This window comes from Staurois parvus, unplaced genomic scaffold, assembly GCF_062004578.1.
Source record: "Staurois parvus isolate SC_StPar_1 unplaced genomic scaffold, SC_StPar_1.0 ptg000179l, whole genome shotgun sequence".
NCBI lineage: Eukaryota > Metazoa > Chordata > Amphibia > Anura > Ranidae > Staurois > Staurois parvus.
In genome coordinates this window covers 5,413,739-5,439,831 of record NW_028317975.1, presented here as the reverse complement: position 1 = coordinate 5,439,831, position 26,093 = coordinate 5,413,739, and the positions used below count along the sequence as shown (strand labels likewise).

General features: G+C 39.1%; 1 protein-coding gene across 1 annotated transcript in view; it reads left to right on the top strand.

The window, feature by feature from the left end:
• Nucleotides 1-26,093, top strand: part of LOC149462256 (contactin-associated protein-like 5) — a 577,382-nt gene that overhangs the window by 438,512 nt on the left and 112,777 nt on the right. The window contains exons 15-16 of the mRNA XM_089677193.1: nucleotides 10,805-10,932; nucleotides 13,215-13,385. Of these exons, the coding sequence (XP_089533319.1) occupies nucleotides 10,805-10,932; nucleotides 13,215-13,385 (299 nt within the window). The remainder of the gene's footprint in view (nucleotides 1-10,804; nucleotides 10,933-13,214; nucleotides 13,386-26,093) is intronic.

The following is a 26,093-nucleotide window of genomic DNA, read 5'->3' as shown; positions in this document are numbered from 1 at the left end:
GTGGGAGGAATAGTGCCTCATCGTTGGTGTCAGTGGGAGGAATAGTACCCCATCATTGGTATCAGTGGGAGGAATAGTGCCCCATCATTAGTGTCAGTGGGAGGAATAGTGCCTCATCGTTGGTGTCAGAGGGAGGAATAGTGCCCCATCATTGGTGTCAGTGGGAGGAATAGTGCCCCATCATTGGTGTCAGTGGGAGGAATAGTGCCTCATCGTTGGTTTCAGAGGGAGGAATAGTGCCCCATCATTGGTGTCAGTGGGAGGAATAGTGCCCCATCATTGGTGTCAGTGGGAGGAATAGTGCCCCATCATTGGTGTCATTGGGAGGAATAGTGCCCCATCATTGGTGTCAGTGGGAGGAATAGTGCCCCATCATTGGTGTCAGTGGGATGAATAGTGCCCCATCATTGGTATCAGTGGGAGGAATCAGTGCCCCATCATTGGTGTCAGTGGGAGGAATAGTGCCCCATCATTGGTGTCAGTGGGAGGAATAGTGCCCCATCATTGGTATCAGTGGAAGGAATAGTGCCCCATCATTGGTGTCAGTGGAAGGAATAGTGCCCCATCATTGGTATCAGTGGGAGGAATAGTGCCCCATCATTGGTGTCAGTGGGAGGAATAGTGCCCCATCATTGGTGTCAGTGGGAGGAATGGTACCTCATTGTTGGTGTCAGTGGGAGGCAGGGGCGGTCTGACAACTCATGGGGCCCCCGGGCAATAGGGGATCATGGGGCCCCTGTGTCCTTGTCCAAACTCAAAAAAACCTATGAAAAAGGTACCAGGAGCATCTCATGGGGCCCCCTACTGACCCTGGGCCCTTGGGCAGTGCCCGAGTTTCCAAATGGTCAGTCCGCCCCTGCTTGCAGCAGCAATATTTCGGCAGAAAAAAAATGTGACGCGCTTAAAAGCGCTGAACGCTAGTCGTATTTAGCGCTTGAGCGTTAATTGATGTCAATATCCAGAATAAATTATTTATTTTGACCAATTCAATTGATTAACGGCCTGACGCGGGTAAACGCGGCACACACTTTTACAAGCATTTTTTTTTATGGTGAAAATGTGGCTGGCATCTAGGGGAGTTAAAATTAAATGTCAGTGTAGCCCTAATATGATTCTATCAAAGTGAACACATTTAAGCAAAAAAAAAAAAGGAAAGCTAACAAATTCCTGAAAGAGAAATTAAACATCAAAAAGCAAAAAAAAAAACAAAAAAAAGAAAGCTAACAAATTCCTGAAAGAAAAATTAAACATCAAAAAGAAAAAAAAAGAAAAAAAAAGAAAAAAAAAAAAGAAAGCTAACAAATTCCTGAAAGAAAAATTAAACATCAAAAAAAAAAAAAAGGAAAAAAAGCTAACAAATTCCTGAAAGCTAAAATTAAACATCAAAAAGAAAAAAAAAGCAAAAAAAAGAAAGCTAACAAATTCCTGAAAGAAAAATTAAACATCAAAAAGAAAAAAAAACAAGAAAAAAAGCTAACAAAATCCTGAAAGAAAAATTATACATCAAAAAGAAAAAAAAAAACAAGAAAAAAAGCTAATAAATTTCTGAAAGAAAAATTAAACATCAAAAAGCAAAAAAAAAAGAAAGCTAACAAAATCCTGAAAGAAAAATTAAACATCAAAAAGAAAAAAAAAAACAAGAAAAAAAGCTAATAAATTTCTGAAAGAAAAATTAAACATCAAAAAGAAAAAAAAAAAGACAAAAAGCTAACAAATTTCTGAAAGAAAAATTAAACATCAAAAAGAAAAAAAAAGCAAAAAAAAGAAAGCTAACAAATTCCTGAAAGAAAAATTAAACATCAAAAAGAAAAAAAAAAAAGACAAAATGCTAATAAATTTCTGAAAGAAAAATTAAACATCAAAAAGAAAAAAAAAAAAAAGACAAAATGCTAATAAATTTCTGAAAGAAAAATTAAACATCAAAAAGAAAAAAAAAGCAAAAAAAAGAAAGCTAACAAATTCCTGAAAGAAAAATTAAACATGAAAAAGAAAAAAAAAAAAAAGAAAAAAAGAATCGGCTATAAAAAAAAATTATACCGGAGGAAAAAAAGGAGAGGAAGGCGCTAATTATGGCTGACGATCGTTTATAGGAGGTTAACAAGGGTTAACTGTTGGAGCGGCTGCTCAGATGCAGAGCGTGTCACCGATTATACCAGCGCAACGGTCGCCGCGAAAATTAGATGCCTTTTTTTTAATGCCTTACTTCCTATATCCAGGGTCCCCATTTGGTTAACCCCTTTCCTTCCAGATGATTCCCCCCCCCCCCCCCTTCCTGGCCAGGCCTTTTTTTCATTCAGCGACACAGCGCTGCGTTACTTTAACTGACAATTGTGCGGTCATGCGACACTCTACATATATTAAATTTACGTCCTTTTTTCCCAGTGAATGGAGCTTTCTTTCAGGGTATTTGATCGCCTCTGCGTTTTTTTTTTTTTTACTTTATAAACAAAAAAAGATGAAGAATTTGAAAAAAAATATATATTTTCGACTTCTTGCGATAAAACATATCCAATAAAAAAATGTAAAAAATTAAATTTGCGTTACGGTGCTGCGTTACTTTTACTGACAATCTCGCGGTCATGCAACGCTCTACATAAATGAAATTTACGCCTTTTTCCCAGTGAATGGAGCTTTCTATCGGGGTATTTGATCGTCCTCTGCGTTTTTTATTTTTTACTTTATAAACAAAAAAAAATGAAGAATTTTGAAAAAAATATATATATTTTCGACTTTTTGCGATAAAACATATCCAATAAAAAATGTAAAAAATTAAATTTGCGTTACGGTGCTGCGTTACCTTTACTGACAATCTCGCGGTCATGCAACGCTCTACATAAATGAAATTTACGTCCTTTTTCCTCAATGAATGGAGCTTTCTTTCAGGGTATTTGATTGCGTCTGTGTTTTTTATTTTTTACGTTATAAACAAAAAATGCGAACAATTTTGAAAAAAAAATATATATTTTTGACTTTTTGCAATAAAACATATCCAATAAAAAAAAATTAAAAATCAAATTTGCAGTACGGCGCTGTGCTACTTTTACTGACAATTGCGCAGTCATGCGACACTCTACATAAATTAAATTTACATCCCTTTTTTCCCCAGTAAATGGAGCTTTCTTTCAGGGGTATTTGATCATCTCTACGGTTTTTATTTTTTTGCATTATAAACAAAAAAAGACGAATAATTTTGAAAAAAAAGATATATTTTCGACTTTTTGCAATAAAAACATATCCAATAAAAAAAAATTAAAAATCAAATTTGCTGTACGGCACTGCGTTACTTTTGCTGACAATCTCGCTGTCATGCGACACTCTACATAAATTAAATTTACATCCTTTTTTCCCCATAAATGGAGATTTCTTTCTGGGGTATTTGATCACCTCTATGGTTTTCATTTTTTGCATTATAAACAAAAAAAGATGAACAATTTTGAAAAAAAAAAAATATATTTTTGACTTTTTGCAATAAAACATATCCAATAAAAAAATTTAAAAATCTAATTTGCAGTACTGTGCTGCGTCACTTTAACTGACAATTGTGCAATCGTGCAACGCTCTACATAAATGAAATTTATGTCCTTTTTTTCCCCAGTAAATGGAGCTTTCTTTTGGGGGTATTTGATTGCCTCTGCGTTTTTTATTTTTTACGTTATAAACAAAAAAGACTGACAATTTTGAAAAAATATATATATTTTTGACTTTTTGCAATAAAACATATTCAATAAAAAATTTTAAAAAATCAAATAAATTTCAGCCAACATGTATTCTGCTCCGTGTGTGTGCTAAAAAAAATTCCCAATACGTGTAAATCAATTGTTTGACGTGAAAGTTCTAGCGTCTAGAAATGGCGGTATAGATACTGAGATTTTTATTTAATTATTTTTTTATACTAGTAATGGCGGCGATCAGCGACTTATAGCGGGACTGCGGCGGGCATTCTGACACTGCGGGGGGGGGGGGGACTGACTATTTTCGCGTTACGGCGCTGCGTTACTTTTACTGACAATTGATCACGCAACGCTGCACCCAAATGAAATTTACGTCCTTTTTTTCCAACGAATTGAGCTTTTGGTGGTATTTGATCGCCACTGCGTTTTTTTTTTTTTTTTGCTTTATAAACAAGAAAAGACCAACAATTTAGAAAATATATATATATTTTAGACTTTTTGCAATAAATCATATTCAATAAAAAATTTTTAAAAATCAAATAAATTCCTGCTCTGTGTCTTTGCTAAAAAAAAAAATCCCAATTTGTGTAAATTAATTGGTTTACTTGAAAGTTCTAGCGTCTACAAATGGCGGTATAGATACCGGGATTTTTATTCATTTTTTTATTTTTATACTAGTAATGGTGGCGATCAGCGACTTATAGCGGGACTGCAGCTGGGGCATTCTGACACTGCGGGGGGGGGGGATTACTATTTTTGAGTTACGGCGCTGCGTTACTTTTACTGACAATTGCACGGTCATGCAACGCTGCACCCAAATGAAATGTACGTCTTATATTTCCCACGAATTGAGCTTTCAGTGGTATTTGATCGCCTCTGCGATTTTTATTGTATGTGTTATAAACAAGAAAAAACAGACAATTTTGAATATATATATACTGTATATTTTTTTGTTTGTTTTTTTTTGGTTTTTTTTACTTTTTTTTTGACTATTTGCAATCAAACATGTCTGATAAAAAAAATTAAAATTAAAATTTCGTCATAAATTTAGGCCAAAATGTATTCTGCTCCGTGTCTTTTCTAAAAAAAAAAAGAAAGAAAAAAAATCCCAATACGTGTAAATAATTTGGTTGACGCGAAAGTTCTAGCGTCTATAAATGGCGGTATAGATACTGGATTTTTTTTTTTTTATACTAGTAATGGCAGCGATCAGCAACTTATGGAGGGACTGCAGTGGGCATTCTGACACTGCGGGGGGGAGGGGGGACTGACTATTTTTGCGTTACGGTGCTGCGTTACTTTTACTGACAATTGCGTGATCACGCAACGCTGCACCCAAATGAAATTTACGTCCTTTTTTTCCAACGAATTGAGCTTTTGGTGGTATTTGATCGCCACTGCGTTTTTTTTTTTTTTTTGCTTTATAAACAAGAAAAGACCAACAATTTAGAAAATATATATATATTTTAGACTTTTTGCAATAAATCATATTCAATAAAAAAATTTTAAAAATCAAATAAATTCCTGCTCTGTGTCTTTGCTAAAAAAAAAAATCCCAATTTGTGTAAATTAATTGGTTTACTTGAAAGTTCTAGCGTCTACAAATGGCGGTATAGATACCGGGATTTTTATTCATTTTTTTATTTTTATACTAGTAATGGTGGCGATCAGCGACTTATAGCGGGACTGCAGCTGGGGCATTCTGACACTGCGGGGGGGGGGGGGGGGGATTACTATTTTTGCGTTACGGCGCTGCGTTATTTTACTGACAATTGCACGGTCATGCAACGCTGCACCCAAATGAAATGTACGTCTTATATTTCCCACGAATTGAGCTTTCAGTGGTTATTGATCGCCTCTGCGATTTTTATTGTATGTGTTATAAACAAGAAAAAACAGACAATTTTGAATATATATATATATTTTTTTGTTTGTTTTTTTTTACTTTTATTTTGACTATTTGCAATCAAACATGTCTGATAAAAAAAATTAAAATTACAATTTCGTCATAAATTTAGGCCAAAATGTATTCTGCTCCGTGTCTTTTCTAGAAAAAAAAAAGAAAGAAAAAAAATCCCAATACGTGTAAATAATTTGGTTGACGCGAAAGTTCTAGCGTCTATAAATGGCGGTATAGATACTGGATTTTTTTTTTTTATACTAGTAATGGCAGCGATCAGCGACTTATGGAGGGACTGCAGTGGGCATTCTGACACTGCGGGGGGGGGGGGGGGACTGACTATTTTTGCGTTACGGTGCTGCGTTACTTTTACTGACAATTGCGTGATCATGAAACGCTGCACCCAAATGAAATTTACGTCCTTTTTTTCCAACGAATTGAGCTTTTGGTGGTATTTGATCGCCACTGCGTTTTTTTTTTTTTTTGCTTTATAAACAAGAAAAGACCAACAATTTAGAAAATATATATATATTTTAGACTTTTTGCAATAAATCATATTCAATAAAAAAATTTTAAAAATCAAATAAATTCCTGCTCTGTGTCTTTGCTAAAAAAAAAAATCCCAATTTGTGTAAATTAATTGGTTTACTTGAAAGTTCTAGCGTCTACAAATGGCGGTATAGATACCGGGATTTTTATTCATTTTTTTATTTTTATACTAGTAATGGTGGCGATCAGCGACTTATAGCGGGACTGCAGCTGGGGCATTCTGACACTGCGGGGGGGGGGGGGGGGATTACTATTTTTGCGTTATGGCGCTGCGTTACTTTTACTGACAATTGCACGGTCATGCAACGCTGCACCCAAATGAAATGTACGTCTTATATTTCCCACGAATTGAGCTTTCAGTGGTATTTGATCGCCTCTGCGATTTTTATTGTATGTGTTATAAACAAGAAAAAACAGACAATTTTGAATATATATATATTTTTTTTTGTTTGTTTTTTTTTGTTTTTTTTTACTTTTATTTTGACTATTTGCAATCAAACATGTCTGATAAAAAAAATTAAAATTAAAATTTCGTCATAAATTTAGGCCAAATTGTATTCTGCTCCGTGTCTTTTCTAAAAAAAAAAAAAGAAAGAAAAAAAATCCCAATAAGTGTAAATAATTTGGTTGACGCGAAATTTCTAGCGTCTATAAATGGCGGTATAGATACTGGATTTTTTTTTTTTTATACTAGTAATGGCAGCGATCAGCGACTTATGGAGGGACTGCAGTGGGCATTCTGACACTGCGGGGGGGAGGGGGGACTGACTATTTTTGCGTTACGGTGCTGCGTTACTTTTACTGACAATTGCGTGATCACGCAATGCTGCACCCAAATGAAATTTACGTCCTTTTTTTCCAACGAATTGAGCTTTTGGTGGTATTTGATCGCCACTGCGTTTTTTTTTTTTTTTTGCTTTATAAACAAGAAAAGACCAACAATTTAGAAAATATATATATATTTTAGACTTTTTGCAATAAATCATATTCAATAAAAAAATTTTAAAAATCAAATAAATTCCTGCTCTGTGTCTTTGCTAAAAAAAAAAATCCCAATTTGTGTAAATTAATTGGTTTACTTGAAAGTTCTAGCGTCTACAAATGGCGGTATAGATACCGGGATTTTTATTCATTTTTTTATTTTTATACTAGTAATGGTGGCGATCAGCGACTTATAGCGGGACTGCAGCTGGGGCATTCTGACACTGCGGGGGGGGGGGATTACTATTTTTGCGTTACGGCGCTGCGTTACTTTTACTGACAATTGCACGGTCATGCAACGCTGCACCCAAATGAAATGTACGTCTTATATTTCCCACGAATTGAGCTTTCAGTGGTATTTGATCGCCTCTGCGATTTTTATTGTATGTGTTATAAACAAGAAAAAACAGACAATCTTGAATATATATATATATTTTTTTGTTTGTTCTTTTTTGTTTTTTTTTACTTTTATTTTGACTATTTGCAATCAAACATGTCTGATAAAAAAAATTAAAATTAAAATTTCGTCATAAATTTAGGCCAAAATGTATTCTGCTCCGTGTCTTTTCTAAAAAAAAAAAAGAAAGAAAAAAAATCCCAATACGTGTAAATAATTTGGTTGACGCGAAAGTTCTAGCGTCTATAAATGGCGGTATAGATACTGGATTTTTTTTTTTTTATACTAGTAATGGCAGCGATCAGCAACTTATGGAGGGACTGCAGTGGGCATTCTGACACTGCGGGGGGGAGGGGGGACTGACTATTTTTGCGTTACGGTGCTGCGTTACTTTTACTGACAATTGCGTGATCACGCAACGCTGCACCCAAATGAAATTTACGTCCTTTTTTTCCAACGAATTGAGCTTTTGGTGGTATTTGATCGCCACTGCGTTTTTTTTTTTTTTTTGCTTTATAAACAAGAAAAGAGTGACAATTTAGAAAAAAAATATATATATATATTTGTTTTACTTTTTGCAATAAAACATGTCCGATAAAAAAATTTAAAAATTCAGATTTTTAGGCCAAAATGTATTCTGCTCCAGGTCTTTGCTAAAAAAAAAAAAAAAAAAAAGAAAAAATCCCAATACGTGTAAATCAATTGGTTGTCGTAAAAGTTATAGCGTCTACAAATGGCGGTATATATACTGGAATATTTTTTTATACTAGTAATGGCGGCGATCAGCGACTTATAGCGGGACTGCAGCGGGCATTCTGACACTGGGGGGGGGACTGACTGACTATTTTTGCGTTCCGGTGCTGCATTACTTTTACTGACAATTGCACGGTCATGCAATGCTGCACCCAAATGAAATTTACGTTCTTTTTTTTCCCACAAATTGAGCTTTCGGTGGTATTTGATCGCCTCTGCGATTTTTATTTTCTGTGTAATAAACAAGAAAAAACAGCCAATTTTGAATATATATATATATTTTTTTGTTTTTGTTTTTTTTTGTTGGTTTTTTTTTACTTTTTTTTTTACTATTTGCAATCAAACATGTCCGATAAAAAAAAATTTAAATTCAAATTTCGTCATAAATTTAGGACAAAATGTATTCTGCTCCGTGTCTTTGCTAAAAAAAAAAAGAGAGGAAAAAAATCCCAATACGTGTAACTTAAACGGTTGACGTGAAAGTTGTAGCGTCTACAAATGGCGGTATAGATACTGGCTTTTTTTTGTTTATACTAGTAATGGCGGCGATCAGCGACTTATAGCGGGACTGCGGCGGGCATTCTGACACTGGGGGGGGGGAACTGACTATTTTTGCGTTCCGGCGCTGCGTTACTTTTACTGACAATTGCACGGTCATGCAATGCTGCACCCAAATTAAATTTATGTCCTTTTTTTCCCCACAAATTGAGCTTTCGATGGTATTTGATCGCCTCTGCATTTTTTATTTTTTTACTTTATAAACAAAAAAAGACCAACAATTTTGAAAAAAAAAATATAGATTTTCGACTTTTTTTTGTCCAATAAAAACATTTTAAACATCTAATTTCGGCATATATTTAGGCCAAAATGTATTCTGCTCATTGTCTTCGCTATAAAAAAAAAAAAAAAATCCCAATACGTGTAAATTAATTGGTTTACGTGAAAGTTATAGCGTTTACAAATGGCGGGAAAGATACTGGAAATTCTATTTTTATTTATTTTTTTATACTAGTAATGGCGGCTATCAACGACTTATAGCGGGACTGCGGCGGGAATTCTGACACTGGGGGGGGACTGACCTGGTGTCACTGACATCCCCAGTGACACCAATACAGTGTTCAGTGCTAATAAAAAGCACTGACACTGTATTATTGGCACTGGGCAGGAAGGAGTTATCTGTGTGTTTTACAAGCATGCTGTAAAGAGAGATACAAATATCTATTTAAATTTGAATTTATTTAGTTATTTTCTTTGTGTTATTCAATTTTCTTTTCTAGCCTCTCCTTTTCTATTCTATTCTAATCTACAGTATTCACATTTATTCTATTCAAAATTTTAAATTTAGGAAGACAGTTATTTTCTATTCTATTCTTTTATATTACATTCTTAGTCATTGTTTTTCTATTCTTTTATATTACATTCCTAGTCATTGTTTTTCTATTCTATTCTTTTATTTTCTGTTCTATTTTATTCTATTCTAATCTATTTTATTATATTCTAATATGCTCTGTTCTCTTATGTTCTATTCTATTCTTTTCATAGATTTTAATTAGATTTGAATTAAAAATTTCTTTCAAATTTTCGTTTTTGTTATTTCAGATTTGTTACTAACATACGGTAATTAGAAAATTCGGAGACATGCGAATGTCCGAATACCAAAAAATTTGTCCAAATTTGAAACGAAACGAACCGTACATGTCTAGTAATGTGTGTGAAGTGTCAGTTTCCACGTATTGCCTCTTGCAGAAGGAATGTAACAATCTCTAACATTCGATCCTAAGAGAAATGAGCCATAAGAACATTCGATCCAAAAGACTCCTGAACATTCAATGAACAGAAAAACCCGCTAACAGTATCCGCATTCGATCGGAAGCGTAGACTGTGGGTTGCACCTGTAATCAGGGGCGGACTGACAACTCATGGGCAGGGGCGGACTGACAACTCATGGGGCCCCCGGGCAATAGGGGATCATGGGGCCCCTGTGTCCTTGCGCAAACTCAAACAAGCCTATGAAAAAGGTACCAGGGGCATCTCATGGGGCCCCCTACTGACCTCGGCCCTCGAGCAGTGCCCGAGTTTCCAAATGGTCAGTCCGCCCCTGCTCATGAGGCCCCCGGGCATTAGGAAATCTTGGGACCCCTGTGTCGTTGCCCACACTCAAAGCACACCCAAAAAAGCCTATGAAAGGTACTAGAGGCATTTCATAGGGCCCCCCACTAACCCCGGGCCCTCGGGCAGTGCCCGAGTGGCTAAATGGTCAGTCCGCCCCTGACTGTGGGGTGCACCTGTAATAACTGTGGGGGCCTTTAGTCCTGTAAACCTGCGTGTGCGTTCATTTTGTGTGAATTGGGGTAAAAACGAATGTTATTCTGCGATTTTCTTCCCAGTTCTAATGTTTTGCATTATTACTCGTACCTTTTAAATTTTGTCGTTTGGCGAAAAACAAAATCCACAAGAAAAGGTACCCTGTGAAAAAAAAGTAAAAATTATTGTAAAAAAAAAAGAAAATAACATTTTCCGTGAGATTGCAGACATTTTTATTGTGTATTTCAGGACCAATGACACCGGATTCCTGACCTTCAAAGAGCATTTGCCGCTCTCTCAAATTGTGATCACTGACACCAACAGATCGGGCTCAGAGGCGGCGTGGAAAATCGGTCCTTTGCGTTGTTATGGAGACAGTAAGTTTGTTTTTCTGCTGTAATTGTATTGTAGTTACGTGACACAGTTGCAGTATTGAAGTAAACATGTGACGTGTCTGAGCCAATCACAATGAGCATGCCTTGAAAAAAAAGCTTAAATAGATGTTTTACACATTGGTAGATGGAGAGCAAAGACCACTGCTTCCGCATAGTGAGCAAGGGTCCTTCTCTGCAACCTGCTGACTCATTGGGTCATGTGTCGGACCTCTGTAGAGAGACCACTGCTTCCGCATAGTGAGCAAGGGTCCTTCTCTGCAACCTGCTAACTCATTGGGTCATGTGTCGGATCCCTGTAGAGAGACCACTGCTTCCACATAGTGAGCAAGGGTCCTTCTCTGCAACCTGCTGACTCATTGGGTCATGTGTCGGACCTCTGTAGAGAGACCACTGCTTCCGCATAGTGAGCAAGGGTCCTTCTCTGCAACCTGCTAACTCATTGGGTCATGTGTCGGATCCCTGTAGAGAGACCACTGCTTCCACATAGTGAGCAAGGGTCCTTCTCTGCAACCTGCTGACTCATTGGGTCATGTGTCGGACCTCTGTAGAGAGACCACTGCTTCCGCATAGTGAGCAAGGGTCCTTCTCTGCAACCTGCTGACTCATTGGGTCATGTGTCGGACCTCTGTAGAGAGACCACTGCTTCCGCATAGTGAGCAAGGGTCCTTCTCTGCAACCTGCTAACTCATTGGGTCATGTGTCGGATCCCTGTAGAGAGACCACTGCTTCCACATAGTGAGCAAGGGTCCTTCTCTGCAACCTGCTGACTCATTGGGTCATGTGTCGGACCTCTGTAGAGAGACCACTGCTTCCATACAGTGAGCAAGGGTCCTTCTCTGCAACCTGCTGACTCATTGGGTCATGTGTCGGACCCCTGTAGAGAGACCACTGCTTCCACATAGTGAGCAAGGGTCCTTCTCTGCAACCTGCTGACTCATTGGGTCATGTGTCGGACCCCTGTAATGAGACCACTGCTTCCACATAGTGAGCAAGGGTCCTTCTCTGCAACCTGCTGACTCATTAGGACACGTGTCAGACCTCTGTAGAGAGACCACTGCTTCCACATAGTGAGCAAGGGTCCTTTTCTGCAACCTACTGACCTAATAGGTCATGTGTTGGACCCCTGTAGAGAGACCGCTGCTTCCACATAGTGAGCAAGGGACCTTCTCTGCAACCTGCTGACTCATTAGGGCAGGTCTCGGACCCCTGTAGAGAGACCACTGCTTCCACATAGTGAGCAAGCATCCTTCTCTACAACCTGCGGACTCACTGGGGCACGTGCAAAACCCCTATAGAGAGACCACTGCTTCCACATAGTGAGCAAGGGTCTTTCTCTGTAACCTGCTAAGTCATTAGAGCATGTGTCAGACTCTGTAGTGTGACCACTGCTTCCACACGATGAGAAAGGGTCATTATCTGCTGTTTGCTGAGGTACAGGTCTGACTCATTAGCACACGTATCAGACCGAAGGAGAGAGACCACTGCTTCAACTAAGCAAGCAAGGGTCCTTCTCTACAACCTGCTGACTCAATAGGTCATGTGTCGGATCTCTGTAGAGAGACCACTGCTTCCACATAGTGAGAAAGGGTCCTTCACTGCTGTTTTCTGAGCTATAGGTCTGACTCATTAGCGCACGCATTAGACCACGGTAGAGAGACCATTGCTTCAACATAGTGAGCGAGGGTCCTTCTGTGCAACCTGCTGATTCATTAGGGCATGTGTTGGACCTTTGCAGAGAGACCACTGCTTCCATACAGTGAGCAAGGGTCCTTCTCTGTAACCTACAGACAGTGAGAAAGGGTCCTTCTCTGCTGTTTGCTGAGCTACAGGTCTAACTCATTAGCGCACATGTCGTACATCTGTAGAGAGACCACTGCTTCCACACAGTGAGTAAGGGTCCTGCTCTCCAGCCTGCTGGCAGGAGGTAAGCTTTTCTACTCAGGCTGTGGCTGCTTGGAAAGGTCATTAACTGTGAGACCTTGCACTCGTATTGTATTGCTGCACCTTGTATTTATGGGTATACCTTTCACAACCTGTAGAAGTTGTCAGGTGGCTTTATAGCCCCCAAATCACTTCCCCCTGAAAGCCCATTGCCTGTTGATTATGCAGTATGTATCTATAGCAGTCAGGGACGTACCTACCAGCTGCCACATTGAGGTAGTGAAGGAAAAGAATTCCCTGTAAAGTCCGAGTTGCCATTGGTGCCCCTACAGGGGAGACCCGCCCTCTGGACCGGTGCAAAAATTGCTTTGTTTGCCTTGCAGGAAATTTTTGGAACTCTGCATCGTTCACCACCCTGGCCTCCTACCTGTACTTCCCAGCACCCCATGTGGAATTCAGCACCGATATTGTGTTCTTCTTCAAAACCACCAGCAACTCCGGGGTCTTTCTGGAAGTCCTCGGGGTAAAGGACTTCATAAGAGTCGAGTTAGTCTGTGAGTATTGCACAATCGTACTTGCCTGACTGCATTGTGCCAAGTGTAAAGTTTGGTGGAGGGGTGATTATGGTGTGGGGTTGTTTTTCAAGGGTTGGGCTTGGCCCCCTAGTTCCAGTGCAGGGAACTCTTAAGGCGACATTCTGGACAATTTCATGCTCCCAACTTTGTGGGAAGAGTTTGGGGATGGCCCCTTCCTGTTCCAACATGACTGCCCCCCAGTGCACAAAGCAAGGTCCATAAAGAAATGGAGGAGCCAGTTTGCAGTGGAGGAACTTGACTGGCCTGCACAGAGTCCTGACCTCAACCCCATAGAACACCTTTGGGATGAATTAGAGCAGAGACTGTGAGCCAGGCCTCCTCCCCCAACATCAGTGCCTGACCTGACAAATGTGCTTCTGGAAGAATGGTCCAACCTTCCCATAGACACCCTCCTAAACCTTGTGGACGGCCTTCCCAGAAGAGTTGAAGCTGTTATAGCTGCAAAGGGCGGGGCCAACTCAATATTGAACCCTACGGACTAAGACTGGGGGGCCATTAAAGGTCATGTGCGTGGAAAGGCCAGCTGACCAATATTGAACCCTACGGACTAAGACTGGGAGGCCATTAAAGGTCATGTGCGTGGAAAGGCAGGCCGACCAATACTGAACCCTACGGACTAAGACTGGGAGGCCATTAAAGGTCATGTGCGTGGAAAGGCAGGCCGACCAATACTGAACCCTACGGACTAAGACTGGGGGCCATTAAAGGTCATGTGCATGGAAAGGTGGGGTCAACTCAATATTGAACCCTACGGACTAAGACTGGGGGCCATTAAAGGTCATGTGCGTGGAAAGGGCGGGGTCAACTCAATATTGAACCCTACGGACTAAGACTGGGAGGCCATTAAAGGTCATGTGTGTGGAAAGGCCGGCTGACCAATACTTGGGGCAATATAGTATATATAGCTATGAGGCACAAGTCACGGGAAGCACAATTCTATCTTTAAGGAGGAATTCAAGAAAAAGAAGTCCTGCTGAGGCACAATCACAAGTTTTAGTTGTTCCCTTTAATGTCGTAAAGCTTTACTTTTTGAGTTCAGGTCGACTTTAAGCCCTAAAGATTCAGATGATCCAGAATATGAGAAATATAAAGATATTCAAATCGCTGCCTTGTCTTGTTGGAGCAGATTAAAGAAAATTTACCATGCATGAATAAACACAGCAGATATTTAAATGAATACAAGAAAATGGAAACAGTGAATGAAATTATCATAAATCAGGAAAGCTAAAAAAAATACTAGTCTGCCTATTGAAATGAATCCTGTGCTGCGGGAGTATAGCCCCGCACTGCTGACCTCTCTCCTGAAAATGCTGATTGCCTGGAATTCCTAATGATTCAGAGCATTCAGTACTAAGTCACTGAACAACAATACTAGTATGAAAGGTGTTGACTTCCCCTTGACTTAAAGTGATTGTAAAGTGACTGATGCACTATACTCTGGATGCATACGCCGGCACTGATGTGGGATGAGGGCGGTAACACGTTTCGGAGCGTGCATAGAAAGCTCCTTCATCAGAGCTCGTCCGAACTCTATGAAGAGCTGCCTCGGAGTCTTTCTGGCTTCCCATTCCCTGATGTCCATTCTGGGACCACCCTACCTGAAATAGAGGTCTGGTTCCAGCAGGGGCGCCCTATGGACTATACTCTGGACGTATACATCGGAAGTGATGTAAGATGGGGCGGTAACGCGTTTCGGACCGTGCACAGAAAGCTCCTTCAACAGAGCTCGTCCGAACTCTATGAAGAGCTGCCTCGGAGTCTTTCTGGCTGTCCATTCTGGGACTACCCTAGCTGCAATAGAGGTCTGGTTCCAGCAGGGGGGCTCTATGGACTATACTCTGGACGCATATGCCGGAAGTGATGTAAGATGGGGGCGGTAACACATTTCAGAGTGTGAATAGAAAGCTCCTTCATCAGAACTCATCCAAGCTCTATGAAGAGCTGCCTCAGTGTCTTTCTGGCTGTCCATTCTGGGACCACCCTAGCTGCAATAGAGGTCTGGTTCCAGCAGGGGCGCCCTATGGACTATACTCTGGCCGCATACACCGGAAGTGATGTAAGATGTGGGCGGTAATGCGTTTCAGACCGTGCACAGAAAGCTCCTTCATCAGAGCTCGTCTGAACTCTATGAAGAGCTACCTCAGTGTCTTTCTGACTGTCCATTCTGGGACTACCCTAGCCGCAATAGAGGTCTGGTTCCAGCAGAGGTGCCCTATGGACTATACTCTGGACGCATATGCCAGAAGTGATGTAAGATGGGGGCAGTAATGCATTTCGGAGTGTGAATAGAAAGCTCCTTCATCAGAACTCATCCAAGCTCTATGAAGAGCTGCCTCAGTGTCTTTCTGGCTGTCCATTCTGGGACCACCCTAGCTGCAATAGAGGTCTGGTTCCAGCAGGGGCGCCCTATGGACTATACTCTGGACGCATACACCGGAAGGGATGTAAGATGTGGGCGGTAATGCGTTTCAGACCGTGCACAGAAAGCTCCTTCATCAGAGCTCGTCTGAACTCTATGAAGAGCTACCTCAGTGTCTTTCTGACTGTCCATTCTGGGACTACCCTAGCCGCAATAGAGGTCTGGTTCCAGCAGGGGCGCCCTATGGACTATACTCTGGCCGCATATGCCGGAAGTGATGTAAGATGGGGGCAGTAACGCGTTTCGGAGTGTGAATAGAAAGCTCCTTCATCAAAACTCATCCAAGCTCTATGAAGAGCTGCCTCAGTGTCTTTCTGGCTGTCCATTCTGGGACCACCCTAGCTGCAATAGAGGTCTGGTTCCAGCAGGGGCGCCCTATGGACTATACTCTGGCCGCATACACCGGAAGTGATGTAAGATGTGGGCGGTAATGCGTTTCAGACCGTGCACAGAAAGCTCCTTCATCAGAGCTCGTCTGAACTCTATGAAGAGCTGCCTCAGTGTCTTTCTGGCTGTCCATTCTGGGACTACCCTAGCTGCAACAGAGGTCTGGTTCCAGCAGGGGCGCCCTATGGACTATACTCTGGCCGCATATGCCGGAAGTGATGTAAGATGGGGGCAGTAACGCGTTTCGGAGTGTGAATAGAAAGCTCCTTCATCAGAGCTTGTCCAGACTCTATGAAGAGCTGCCTCAGTGTCTTTCTGGCTGTCCATTCTGGGACCACCCTAGCCGCAATAGAGGTCTGGCTCCAGCAGGGGCGCCCTATGGACTACGTTGGGATGCAGATTGCATGTTCTTTCAGTGTGAATCAAACCAGTCAACCTGAATCCATCCTATACCGGCGATACTTTTTCATTATTTCCTGGCCTGAGGTTTCCCTCTAATCCTTTGTCACATTGGTCAGAGAATTTGAATAGGTTGTCTATGCCCAGGATTCATTGCCAACAGCTATTTTTTTTTTTTGATGGCCTCATTTTGCATCAGAATAGAGTTTGGGCATAAAACAGGAGCTGCATCCTAATATGAGAGCGGAGAAGTTGCTGCAATCATTGCATCTGACTCCTTATATCCATTCCAAGCCCCCCCCAGGACAGCGGGCCTCCAGAGAATCGCGTGAGAAAAGCCCCTCCGGGCTACAGAACCCCATCTGCACAGAAAGCAGCCAATCACTGACGGCGAGTGAAAGTTCCAACAAACTTCCCCGACTTTGTATTTATTTTCCGCTTTGCGCTGAACCTCCTCCTATCTCCAGCCACAATCAGCAATTATAGTTCTCCTTTATGGCTGTTTATTGTATTTAAAATTTTATGTCCACAAAAATGAAAAAGCAATTGAATTGGACTTTGATGTGCAATTATCATTAGATCGACCCTCATTACCCGGCGATTAGCTCTCTGGAAATGGATCGTCTGTTTAATGAGTTGAAGGGCCTCCAGGACGCCTTGTTTTTTATTGCTGCCCACGCTGGAGATGTGTGAATAGAACTTTAGAGATATACTTTTGTTTTTTCTTTCAAAAGTTTTGCAAACTCTGCGTAACAAAATATCAAAACTCATTTTACAAAGTAAAAACGTCTCTGTTTTCTGGGTCAAAAGCTGGATTTACAGAACTGCTGCCTAAAAAAAATTCTGCATTAAAGTCATTCTAAAGGCAGACAACGGGGAGCAGGAGTAAGCAATGCACAGAGGGCAGGGGTCAGAAGTAATACGCAGAGGGCAGGGGTCAGACGTAATACGCAGAGGGCAGGGGTCAGAAGTAATACGCAGATTGCAGGGGTCAGAAGTAAGTATTGTGCAGGGAGCAGGAGTAATCATTATGCAGGGAGCAGGAGTAAGTAATACACAGAGTGCAGTGGTCAAAAGTACGTAATTCACAGAGTGCAGGGATCAGGAGTAAGTATTGTGCAGACAGCAGGGAGCAGGAGTAAGTAACACACAGAGCGCAGGGGTCAGAAGTAAGCAACACACAGAGTGCAGGGGCCAGAAGTAAGTATTGTGCAGACAGCAGGGAGCAGGAGTAAGTAATACACAGAGTGTAGGAGTAGGAAGTAAGTAATTCACAGAGTGCAGGGGTCAGAAGCAAGTATTGTGCAGACAGCAGGGAGCAGGAGTAAGTAACACAGAGCACAGGGGTCAGAAGTAAGTAGTTCACAGAGTGCAGGGGTCAGAAGTAAGTAGTATGCAGACAGCAGGGAGCAGGAGTAAGTAACACACAGAGCGCAGGGGTCATAAGTAAATATTGTGCAGACAGCAGGGAACAGGAGTAAGTAATACACAGAATGCATTGGTAGGAAGTAAGTAATTCACAGAGTGCAGGGGTCAGAAGTAAGTGTTGTGCAGACAGCGGGGAGCAGGAGTAAGTAACACACAGAGCATAGGTGTTAGACGTAAGTAATACACAGAGTGCAGGGGTCATAAGTATTGTGCAGACATCAGGGAGCAGGAGTAAGCAATACACAGAGTGCAGGGGTAGGAAGTAAGTATTGTGAAGACAGCAGGGGGCAGGAGTATGTAACACACAGCGCAGGGGTCAGAAGTAAGTAATACACAGAGTGCAGGGGTCAGAAGTAAGTAGTGTGCAGACCTCTCCTCTCCTCTCCTGGCCTCTCCTGCTTGTCGGGTCCCCTGCAGGCTCTCCTTGCCCCTCCCTCTTTGTGGGTCCCCCACAGGCTCTCCTGGCCTCTCCCTCTTGTCGGGTCCCCCGCAGGCTCTCCTGGCCTCTCCCTCTTGTCGGGTTCCTCGCAGGCTCTCCTGGCCTCTCCCTCTTGTCGGGTCCCCCGCAGGCTCTCCTGGCCTCTCCCTCTTGGCGGGTCCCCTGCAGACTCTCCTGTCCCCTCCCTCTTGTCGGGTCCCCCGCAGGCTCTCCTGGCCTCTCCCTCTTGGCGGGTCCCCCGCAGGCTCTCCTGGCTTCTCCCTCTTGGCGGGTCCCCTGCAGATTCTCCTGGCCTCTCCCTCTTGGCGGGTCCCCTGCAGATTCTCCTGGCCTTTCCCTCTTGTCGGGTCCCCCACAGGCTCTCCTGGCCTCTCCCTCTTGGCGGGTCCCCCGCAGGCTCTCCTGGCCTCTGCCTCTTGGCGGGTCCCCTGCAGATTCTCCTGGCCTCTCCCTCTTGGCGGGTCCCCTGCAGATTCTCCTGGCCTTTCCCTCTTGTCGGGTCCTCCGCAGGCTCTCCTTGCAGTTTGCTCTAGCGGCACCCGCTGCTCCATATGTGAACGGGTTTGGCCCCGACCCCTCTCTCTTCTCATTGGTTCACTGGCTGTGATGGACAGCAGTGGGAGCCAATGGCTTCTCATTGGCTGAGAAGAGGGAGTCCCAGGATAGCCGAGACTCCAGTGCCCATCGCTGGATCGGGAGGGGGCTTAGGCGGGGATGCTGCACAGAGACGTTTTTTTACCTTCATACATTGAACCTTTACAACCGCTTTAATGGATAAACAGGAAAGACTAAATAAACTGAAAATGTTAAATATAATTACAGAAATGGAAAAATTCAAAGTTAACATTTTTGGGGGTCAAAACATCAACCTCACGCTCTTCCAAGCAGTGGTTCCTCCAATGGGGAGGAGGTGTGAGAGGAACCCAGTCGGAAGTCTACGATTCCGTCCCGTAATGCCCTCAAATGACACATTATCAGCGGCTAATTATCCGGCTGCCTGCCAGCATGGAAGAACCGCGGCGTGCGAGGAGGAGATGTCAGGACTTTCATCTTCGCACCTCCTTGGAATTTATATTTGGAAATTGAGGAGGTGTTAACATTGCGGCTCCGAGCTTTGAAAACACGCGGCGAGATGGCGACATTGGCACTCCCTCTTTTCTATTCTGTATGTTAGAGGTGTGATGGGAACGGTCTGTCACTTTCCAAGATTTTTTTTTTTTTTTTCTGATGATCGGTCCCTGGAGACTGTCAATTTCCGTTTCCATAGCAACGCACGGCACCGACGGCTCCGTGCCGCTTTGGCATTTTGAAGATGGTGCTTGGTTTCTGTCTCCCCCATTAAATTGGATGTGCTGCTCGGGTATGTCGTGGGCGCTGCTTTCCGGTACTATTTGTTGCACGGTCATTCAGTAAGCCATTTATTTATTTTTTATTTTTAAATTTTTATTACAGGTACAGGCGTACCACGGTTGATGAACGCCTCGGTGAACGTAATTTTCGGTTTACGAATGAAAATCCATTTAAAATAATGCTTTGTTTACGAATTTTTTTCGCAATGCGAACGGATTAATTGGTTTTCAATGCATTTGCAAATTTTTTTTTTATCATGTCCTTGTACAGTATTGATGCCTTTAAAGTGCACTTTATACAGAGTTTTGAACAGTTAAGACTTTTTTTTACTTTTTTCTGACCTCCGGAACGGATTAATTGGTTTTCAATGCATTTACAATTTTTTTTAATCAAGTCCCTATATGCCTTTAAAGTGCACTTTATAAAGAGTTTTGAACAGATAAAACCAGGGGCGGACTCACCATTTGGAAACTCGGGCACTGCCTGAGGGCCTGGGGTCAGTAGGGGGCCCCATGACATTTTGACTTTTTTTCAACGGATTAATTGGTTTTCAGTGCATTTACGAATTAATTTTTAATCATGTCCCTGTACAGTATTTATGCCTTTAAAGTGCACTTTATAAAGAGTTTTGAACAGATATTTACTTTTCTCTGACCTCCGGAACGGATTAATTGATTTTCAATGCGTTTTTTCTGACCTCCGGAACGGATTAATTGGTTTTCAATGCATTCACACATTTTTTTTAATCATGTCCCTTTATGCCTTTAAAGTGCACTTTATAAAGAGTTTTGATCAGATAAAACCAGGGGCGGACTGACCATTTAGAAACTCGGGCACTGCCTGAGGGCCCAGGGTCAGTAGAGGGCCCCATGAGATGCCCCTGGTACCTTTTTCATAGGTTTTTTTGAGTTTGGGCAAGGACATAGGGGCCCCATGATTCCATATTGCCCAGGGCCCCATGAGTTGTCAGTCCACCCCTGGATAAAACTTTTTTTCTGACTTTTTTCTGACCTCCGGAACGGATAAATTGGTTTTTAATGAAATTACGAATAAATTCTTAATCATGTCCCTGTACAGTATTTATGCCATTAAAGTGCACTTTATAAAGAGTTTTGAACAGATAAGACTTTTTTTTTACTTTTTTCTGACCTGCGGAACAGATTAATTGGTTTTCAATGTGTTTATTCTGACCTCCGGAACGGATTAATTGGTTTTCAATGCATTCACGCATTTTTTTTAATCATGTCCCTTTATGCCTTTAAAGTGCACTTTATAAAGAGTTTTGATCAGATAAAACCAGGGGCGGACTCAGCATTTGGAAACTCGGGCACTGCCTGAGGGCCCAGAGTCAGTAGGGGGCCCCATGAGATGCCCCTGGTACCTTTTTCATAGGCTTTTTTGAGTTTGGGCAAGGACACAGGGGCCCCATGATCCCCTATTGCCCGGGGACCACATGAGTTGTCAGTCCGCCCCTGCCCAAGCTTTATTAATTTTTCTTCATAATTAACCACAACAAACGTAACTGGGCGGGTCTTTTAAATATTTTTTTTTAACAGGGTGGCCTATTGGATTTTAATACTATTTCTATAACTATTTTTTTTTTTAATTTTTGCTGTAAAATTTATGTTTGGAGATGCCCCAAGCTTTATTAATTTTCCTTCATAATTAACCACAAACAAACGTAACTGGGCGAGTCTTTTAAGTATTTTTTTTCTTTAACAAGGTGGCCCATTGACTTTTAATACTATTTCAATAAATACTTTTTTTTTTTATGTTTTTTTATTTTTTTATGTTATTTATTTTACTTTATTTTTTTTTATTATTTTCTTTTGAAATTAATTGACTAATTATGTTCTAATATTCAGATTAATTAACCACAAACAAACGTAACTGGGCAGGTATTTTAAATATTTTTTTTAACAGGGTGGCCTATTGGATTTTAATACTATTTCTATAACTATTTTTTTTTTTTTTTTTGCTGTAAAATTGTTGTTTGGAGATGCCCCAAGCTTTATTAATTTTCCTTCATAATTAATCACAAACAAATGTAACTGGGCGAGTCTTTTAAGTATTTTTTTTCTTTAACGGGGTGGCCCATTGACTTTTAATACTATTTCAATAAATATTTTTTTTTGTATTTTTTTATTTTTTGTTATTTATTTTACTTTACTTTTTTTTATTATTTTCTTTTGAAATTTATTGACTAATTATGTTCTAATATTCAGATTTTTTTTTCTTTAACAAGGTGGCCCATTGACTTTTAATACTATTTCAATAAATACTTTTTTTTTAAATGTTTTTTTTTTTTATGTTATTTATTTTACTTTACTTTTTTTTATTATTTTCTTTTGAAACTAATTGACTAATTATGTTCTAATATTCAGATTTTCTTTTTTTTCTTTAACAAGGTGGCCCATTGACTTTTAATACTATTTCAATAAATACTTTTTTTTTAAATGTTTTTTTTATTTTTTTATGTTATTTATTTTACTTTACTTTTTTTTATTATTTTCTTTTGAAATTAATTGACTAATTATGTTCTAATATTCAGATCTTCTTTTTTTTTTAACATACTGGGAGAATTGTTCCGCACACCCCAAGTACAGTATTTGAAACTGGGCGAGTCTTTTAAATATTTTTTCCTTTAACAGGGCAGCCCATTGACTTTTAATACTATTTCAATAAATACTCTTTTTTTAAATGTTTTTTTATGTTATTTATTTTACTTTACTTTTTTTTTTATTTTCCTTTGAAATTATTTGACTATGTTCTAATATTCAGAATTTTTTTTTTTTTTTTACATACTGGGAGAATTGTTCCGCACACCCCAAGTACAGTATTTGAAACTGGGCGAGTCTTTTAAATATTTTTTCCTTTAACAGGGCGGCCAATTGACTTTTAATACTATTTCAATAAATACTCTTTTTTTAAATGTTTTTTTTATTTTTTTATGTTATTTATTTTACTTTACTTTTTTTTTTATTATTTTCCTTTGAAATTAATTGACTAATTATGTTCTAATATTCAGATTTTTTTTTTTTTTAACAAGGTGGCCCATTGACTTTTAATACTATTTCAATAAATACTTTTTTTTTAAATGTTTTTTTATTTTTTTATGTTATTTATTTTACTTTACTTTTTTTTAATTATTTTCTTTTGAAATTAATTGACTAATTATGTTCTAATATTCAGATCTTCTTTTTTTTTTAACATACTGGGAGAATTGTTCCGCACACCCCAAGTACAGTATTTGAAACTGGGCGAGTCTTTTAAATATTTTTTCCTTTAACAGGGCGGCCCATTGACTTTTAATACTATTTCAATAAATACTCTTTTTTTAAATGTTTTTTTATTTTTTTATGTTATTTATTTTACTTTACTTTTTTTTTATTATTTTCCTTTGAAATTAATTGACTAATTATGTTCTAATATTCAGATTTTTTTTTTTTTTTTTTTTTTAACAAGGTGGCCCATTGACTTTTAATACTATTTCAATAAATACTTTTTTTTTAAATGTTTTTTTATTTTTTTATGTTATTTATTTTACTTTACTTTTTTTTAATTATTTTCTTTTGAAATTAATTGACTAATTATGTTCTAATATTCAGATTTTTTTTTTCTTTAACAAGGTGGCCCATTGACTTTTAATACTATTTCAATAAATACTTTTTTTTTAAATGTTTTTTTTATTTTTTTATGTTATTTATTTTACTTTACTTTTTTTTATTATTTTCTTTTGAAATTAATTGACTAATTATGTTCTAATATTCAGATCTTCTTTTTTTTTTAACATACTGGGAGAATTGTTCCGCACACCCCAAGTACAGTATTTGAAACTGGGCGAGTCTTTTAAATATTTTTTCCTTTAACAGGGCAGCCCATTGACTTTTAATACTATTTCAATAAATACTCTTTTTTTAAATGTTTTTTTATTTTTTTTATGTTATTTATTTTACTTTACTTTTTTTTTTTATTTTCCTTTGAAATTATTTGACTATGTTCTAATATTCAGATTTTTTTTTTTTTTTTTACATACTGGGAGAATTGTTCCGCACACCCCAAGTACAGTATTTGAAACTGGGCGAGTCTTTTAAATATTTTTTTCCTTTAACAGGGCGGCCCATTGACTTTTAATACTATTTCAATAAATACTCTTTTTTTAAATGTTTTTTTATTTTTTTATGTTATTTATTTTACTTTACTTTTTTTTTTATTATTTTCCTTTGAAATTAATTGACTAATTATGTTCTAATATTCAGATTTTTTTTTTTTTTTTTTTAACAAGGTGGCCCATTGACTTTTAATACTATTTCAATAAATACTTTTTTTTTAAATGTTTTTTTATTTTTTTATGTTATTTATTTTACTTTACTTTTTTTTAATTATTTTCTTTTGAAATTAATTGACTAATTATGTTCTAATATTCAGATTTTTTTTTTCTTTAACAAGGTGGCCCATTGACTTTTAATACTCTTTCAATAAATACTTTTTTTTTAAATGTTTTTTTATTTTTTTGTTATTTATTTTACTTTACTTTTTTTATTATTTTCTTTTGAAATTAATTGACTAATTATGTTCTAATATTCAGATTTTCTTTTTTTTCTTTAACAAGGTGGCCCATTGACTTTTAATACTATTTCAATAAATACTTTTTTTTTAAAATGTTTTTTTTATTTTTTTATGTTATTTATTTTACTTTACTTTTTTTTATTATTTTCTTTTGAAATTAATTGACTAGTTATGTTCTAATATTCAGATTTTTTTTTTCTTTAACAAGGTGGCCCATTGACTTTTAATACTATTTCAATAAATACTTTTTTTTTAAATGTTTTTTTTATTTTTTTATGTTATTTATTTTACTTTACTTTTTTTTATTATTTTCTTTTGAAATTTATTGACTAATTATGTTCTAATATTCCGATTTTTTTTTTTTTCTTTTTTAACATACTGGGAGAATTGTTCCGCACACCCCCAGTAAAGTATTTGAAATCTTATTGTTTTCTTTATTTTAGTTAAGTGTCTTGACCTTTTAGACTCATTGTGGGAAATGACAACACATGAATGCCAATCTAGGCTGCATGATGGATGTGTTTTCAAAAACTCGATCTTAATGATTACGAGGTGCTCTTGTTTAATTGGTGCGTTCGTATATTTTCAAGCTCGAGTCATTTACGGTGAAACGGCATCGGCCCCTCCGATGGTAACGGCGCACAACTTGTAGAAACACACACAAAAAAAAAAAAATAATAATAATAATAATAATGTTGCTACATTTGAATAATAACCTTTCAGAAATGCAAAATAATAACATAATGAACGCAATTTCACAAAAGGGTGCCAAGCCGGAGCGGATCGATCTGGTGATGCGTTCTGCGTGGGAGGAAGAAAGAACAATGCAGATTTTTTTTGTTTTTTTTCCCCCTCTTGATCCTTCATAAATTGCTCATCAAATGCTTTATGTTTAATTGTCAAAACTGAAGGCAGCGAAGAACTGCAATACAGAAGTCTTTTGGAAAGTCGTTTCAAAGTCGGAGATGCTTTCGCCTTTCTTCAGTGACTAAATTGTTTTGACATTATCCAAGAAATGTCGACTGCCAATGGCGTTTTATCTGCTTTCAGGCAAAACTTGCCTTGCTGCCTGTCCGCGGCTTTAAAACTTTCTGAGCCGCTGGCCTGGGGCAAGCATGCAGCAAGTGAAGCCAGAACCCGTGCTCGGCGCCATTGTAATGTGTCGGTGACTCGGAAAGCTTTTTATTATATTTATGAATGATATCGGGTCTGGGCAGGGGCGGACTGACAACTCATGGGGCCCCCAAGCAATAGGGGATCATGGGGCCCCTGTGTCCTCGCCCATACTCAAACCACACCCAAAAAAGCCTATGAAAGGTACCAGGGGCATCTCATGGGGCCCCCTACTGACCCCGGGCCCTCAGGCAGTGCCCAAGTTTACAAATGGTCAATCCGCCCCTGTGTTTGGGATTATAAATCCCATTTCAGTCTTTGCAGATGACACCAAGCTGTGCCGGGGAATAACGTCCTTACAGGATGTCCCCAACTTACAAGCCGACCTCAATGCTCTGTGTAATTAGGGGACTATGGGGCCAATGAGGTTTTGTGTTGATAAATGTAAGGTTCTGCACTTAGGGGCTAAGAATATGCATCATACATACTAGGGGGGTAAAACAGGGGGGTCAGTGGTGGAGAAGGATCTGTGGGAGTCAATGGTGGAGAAGGATCTGTGGGA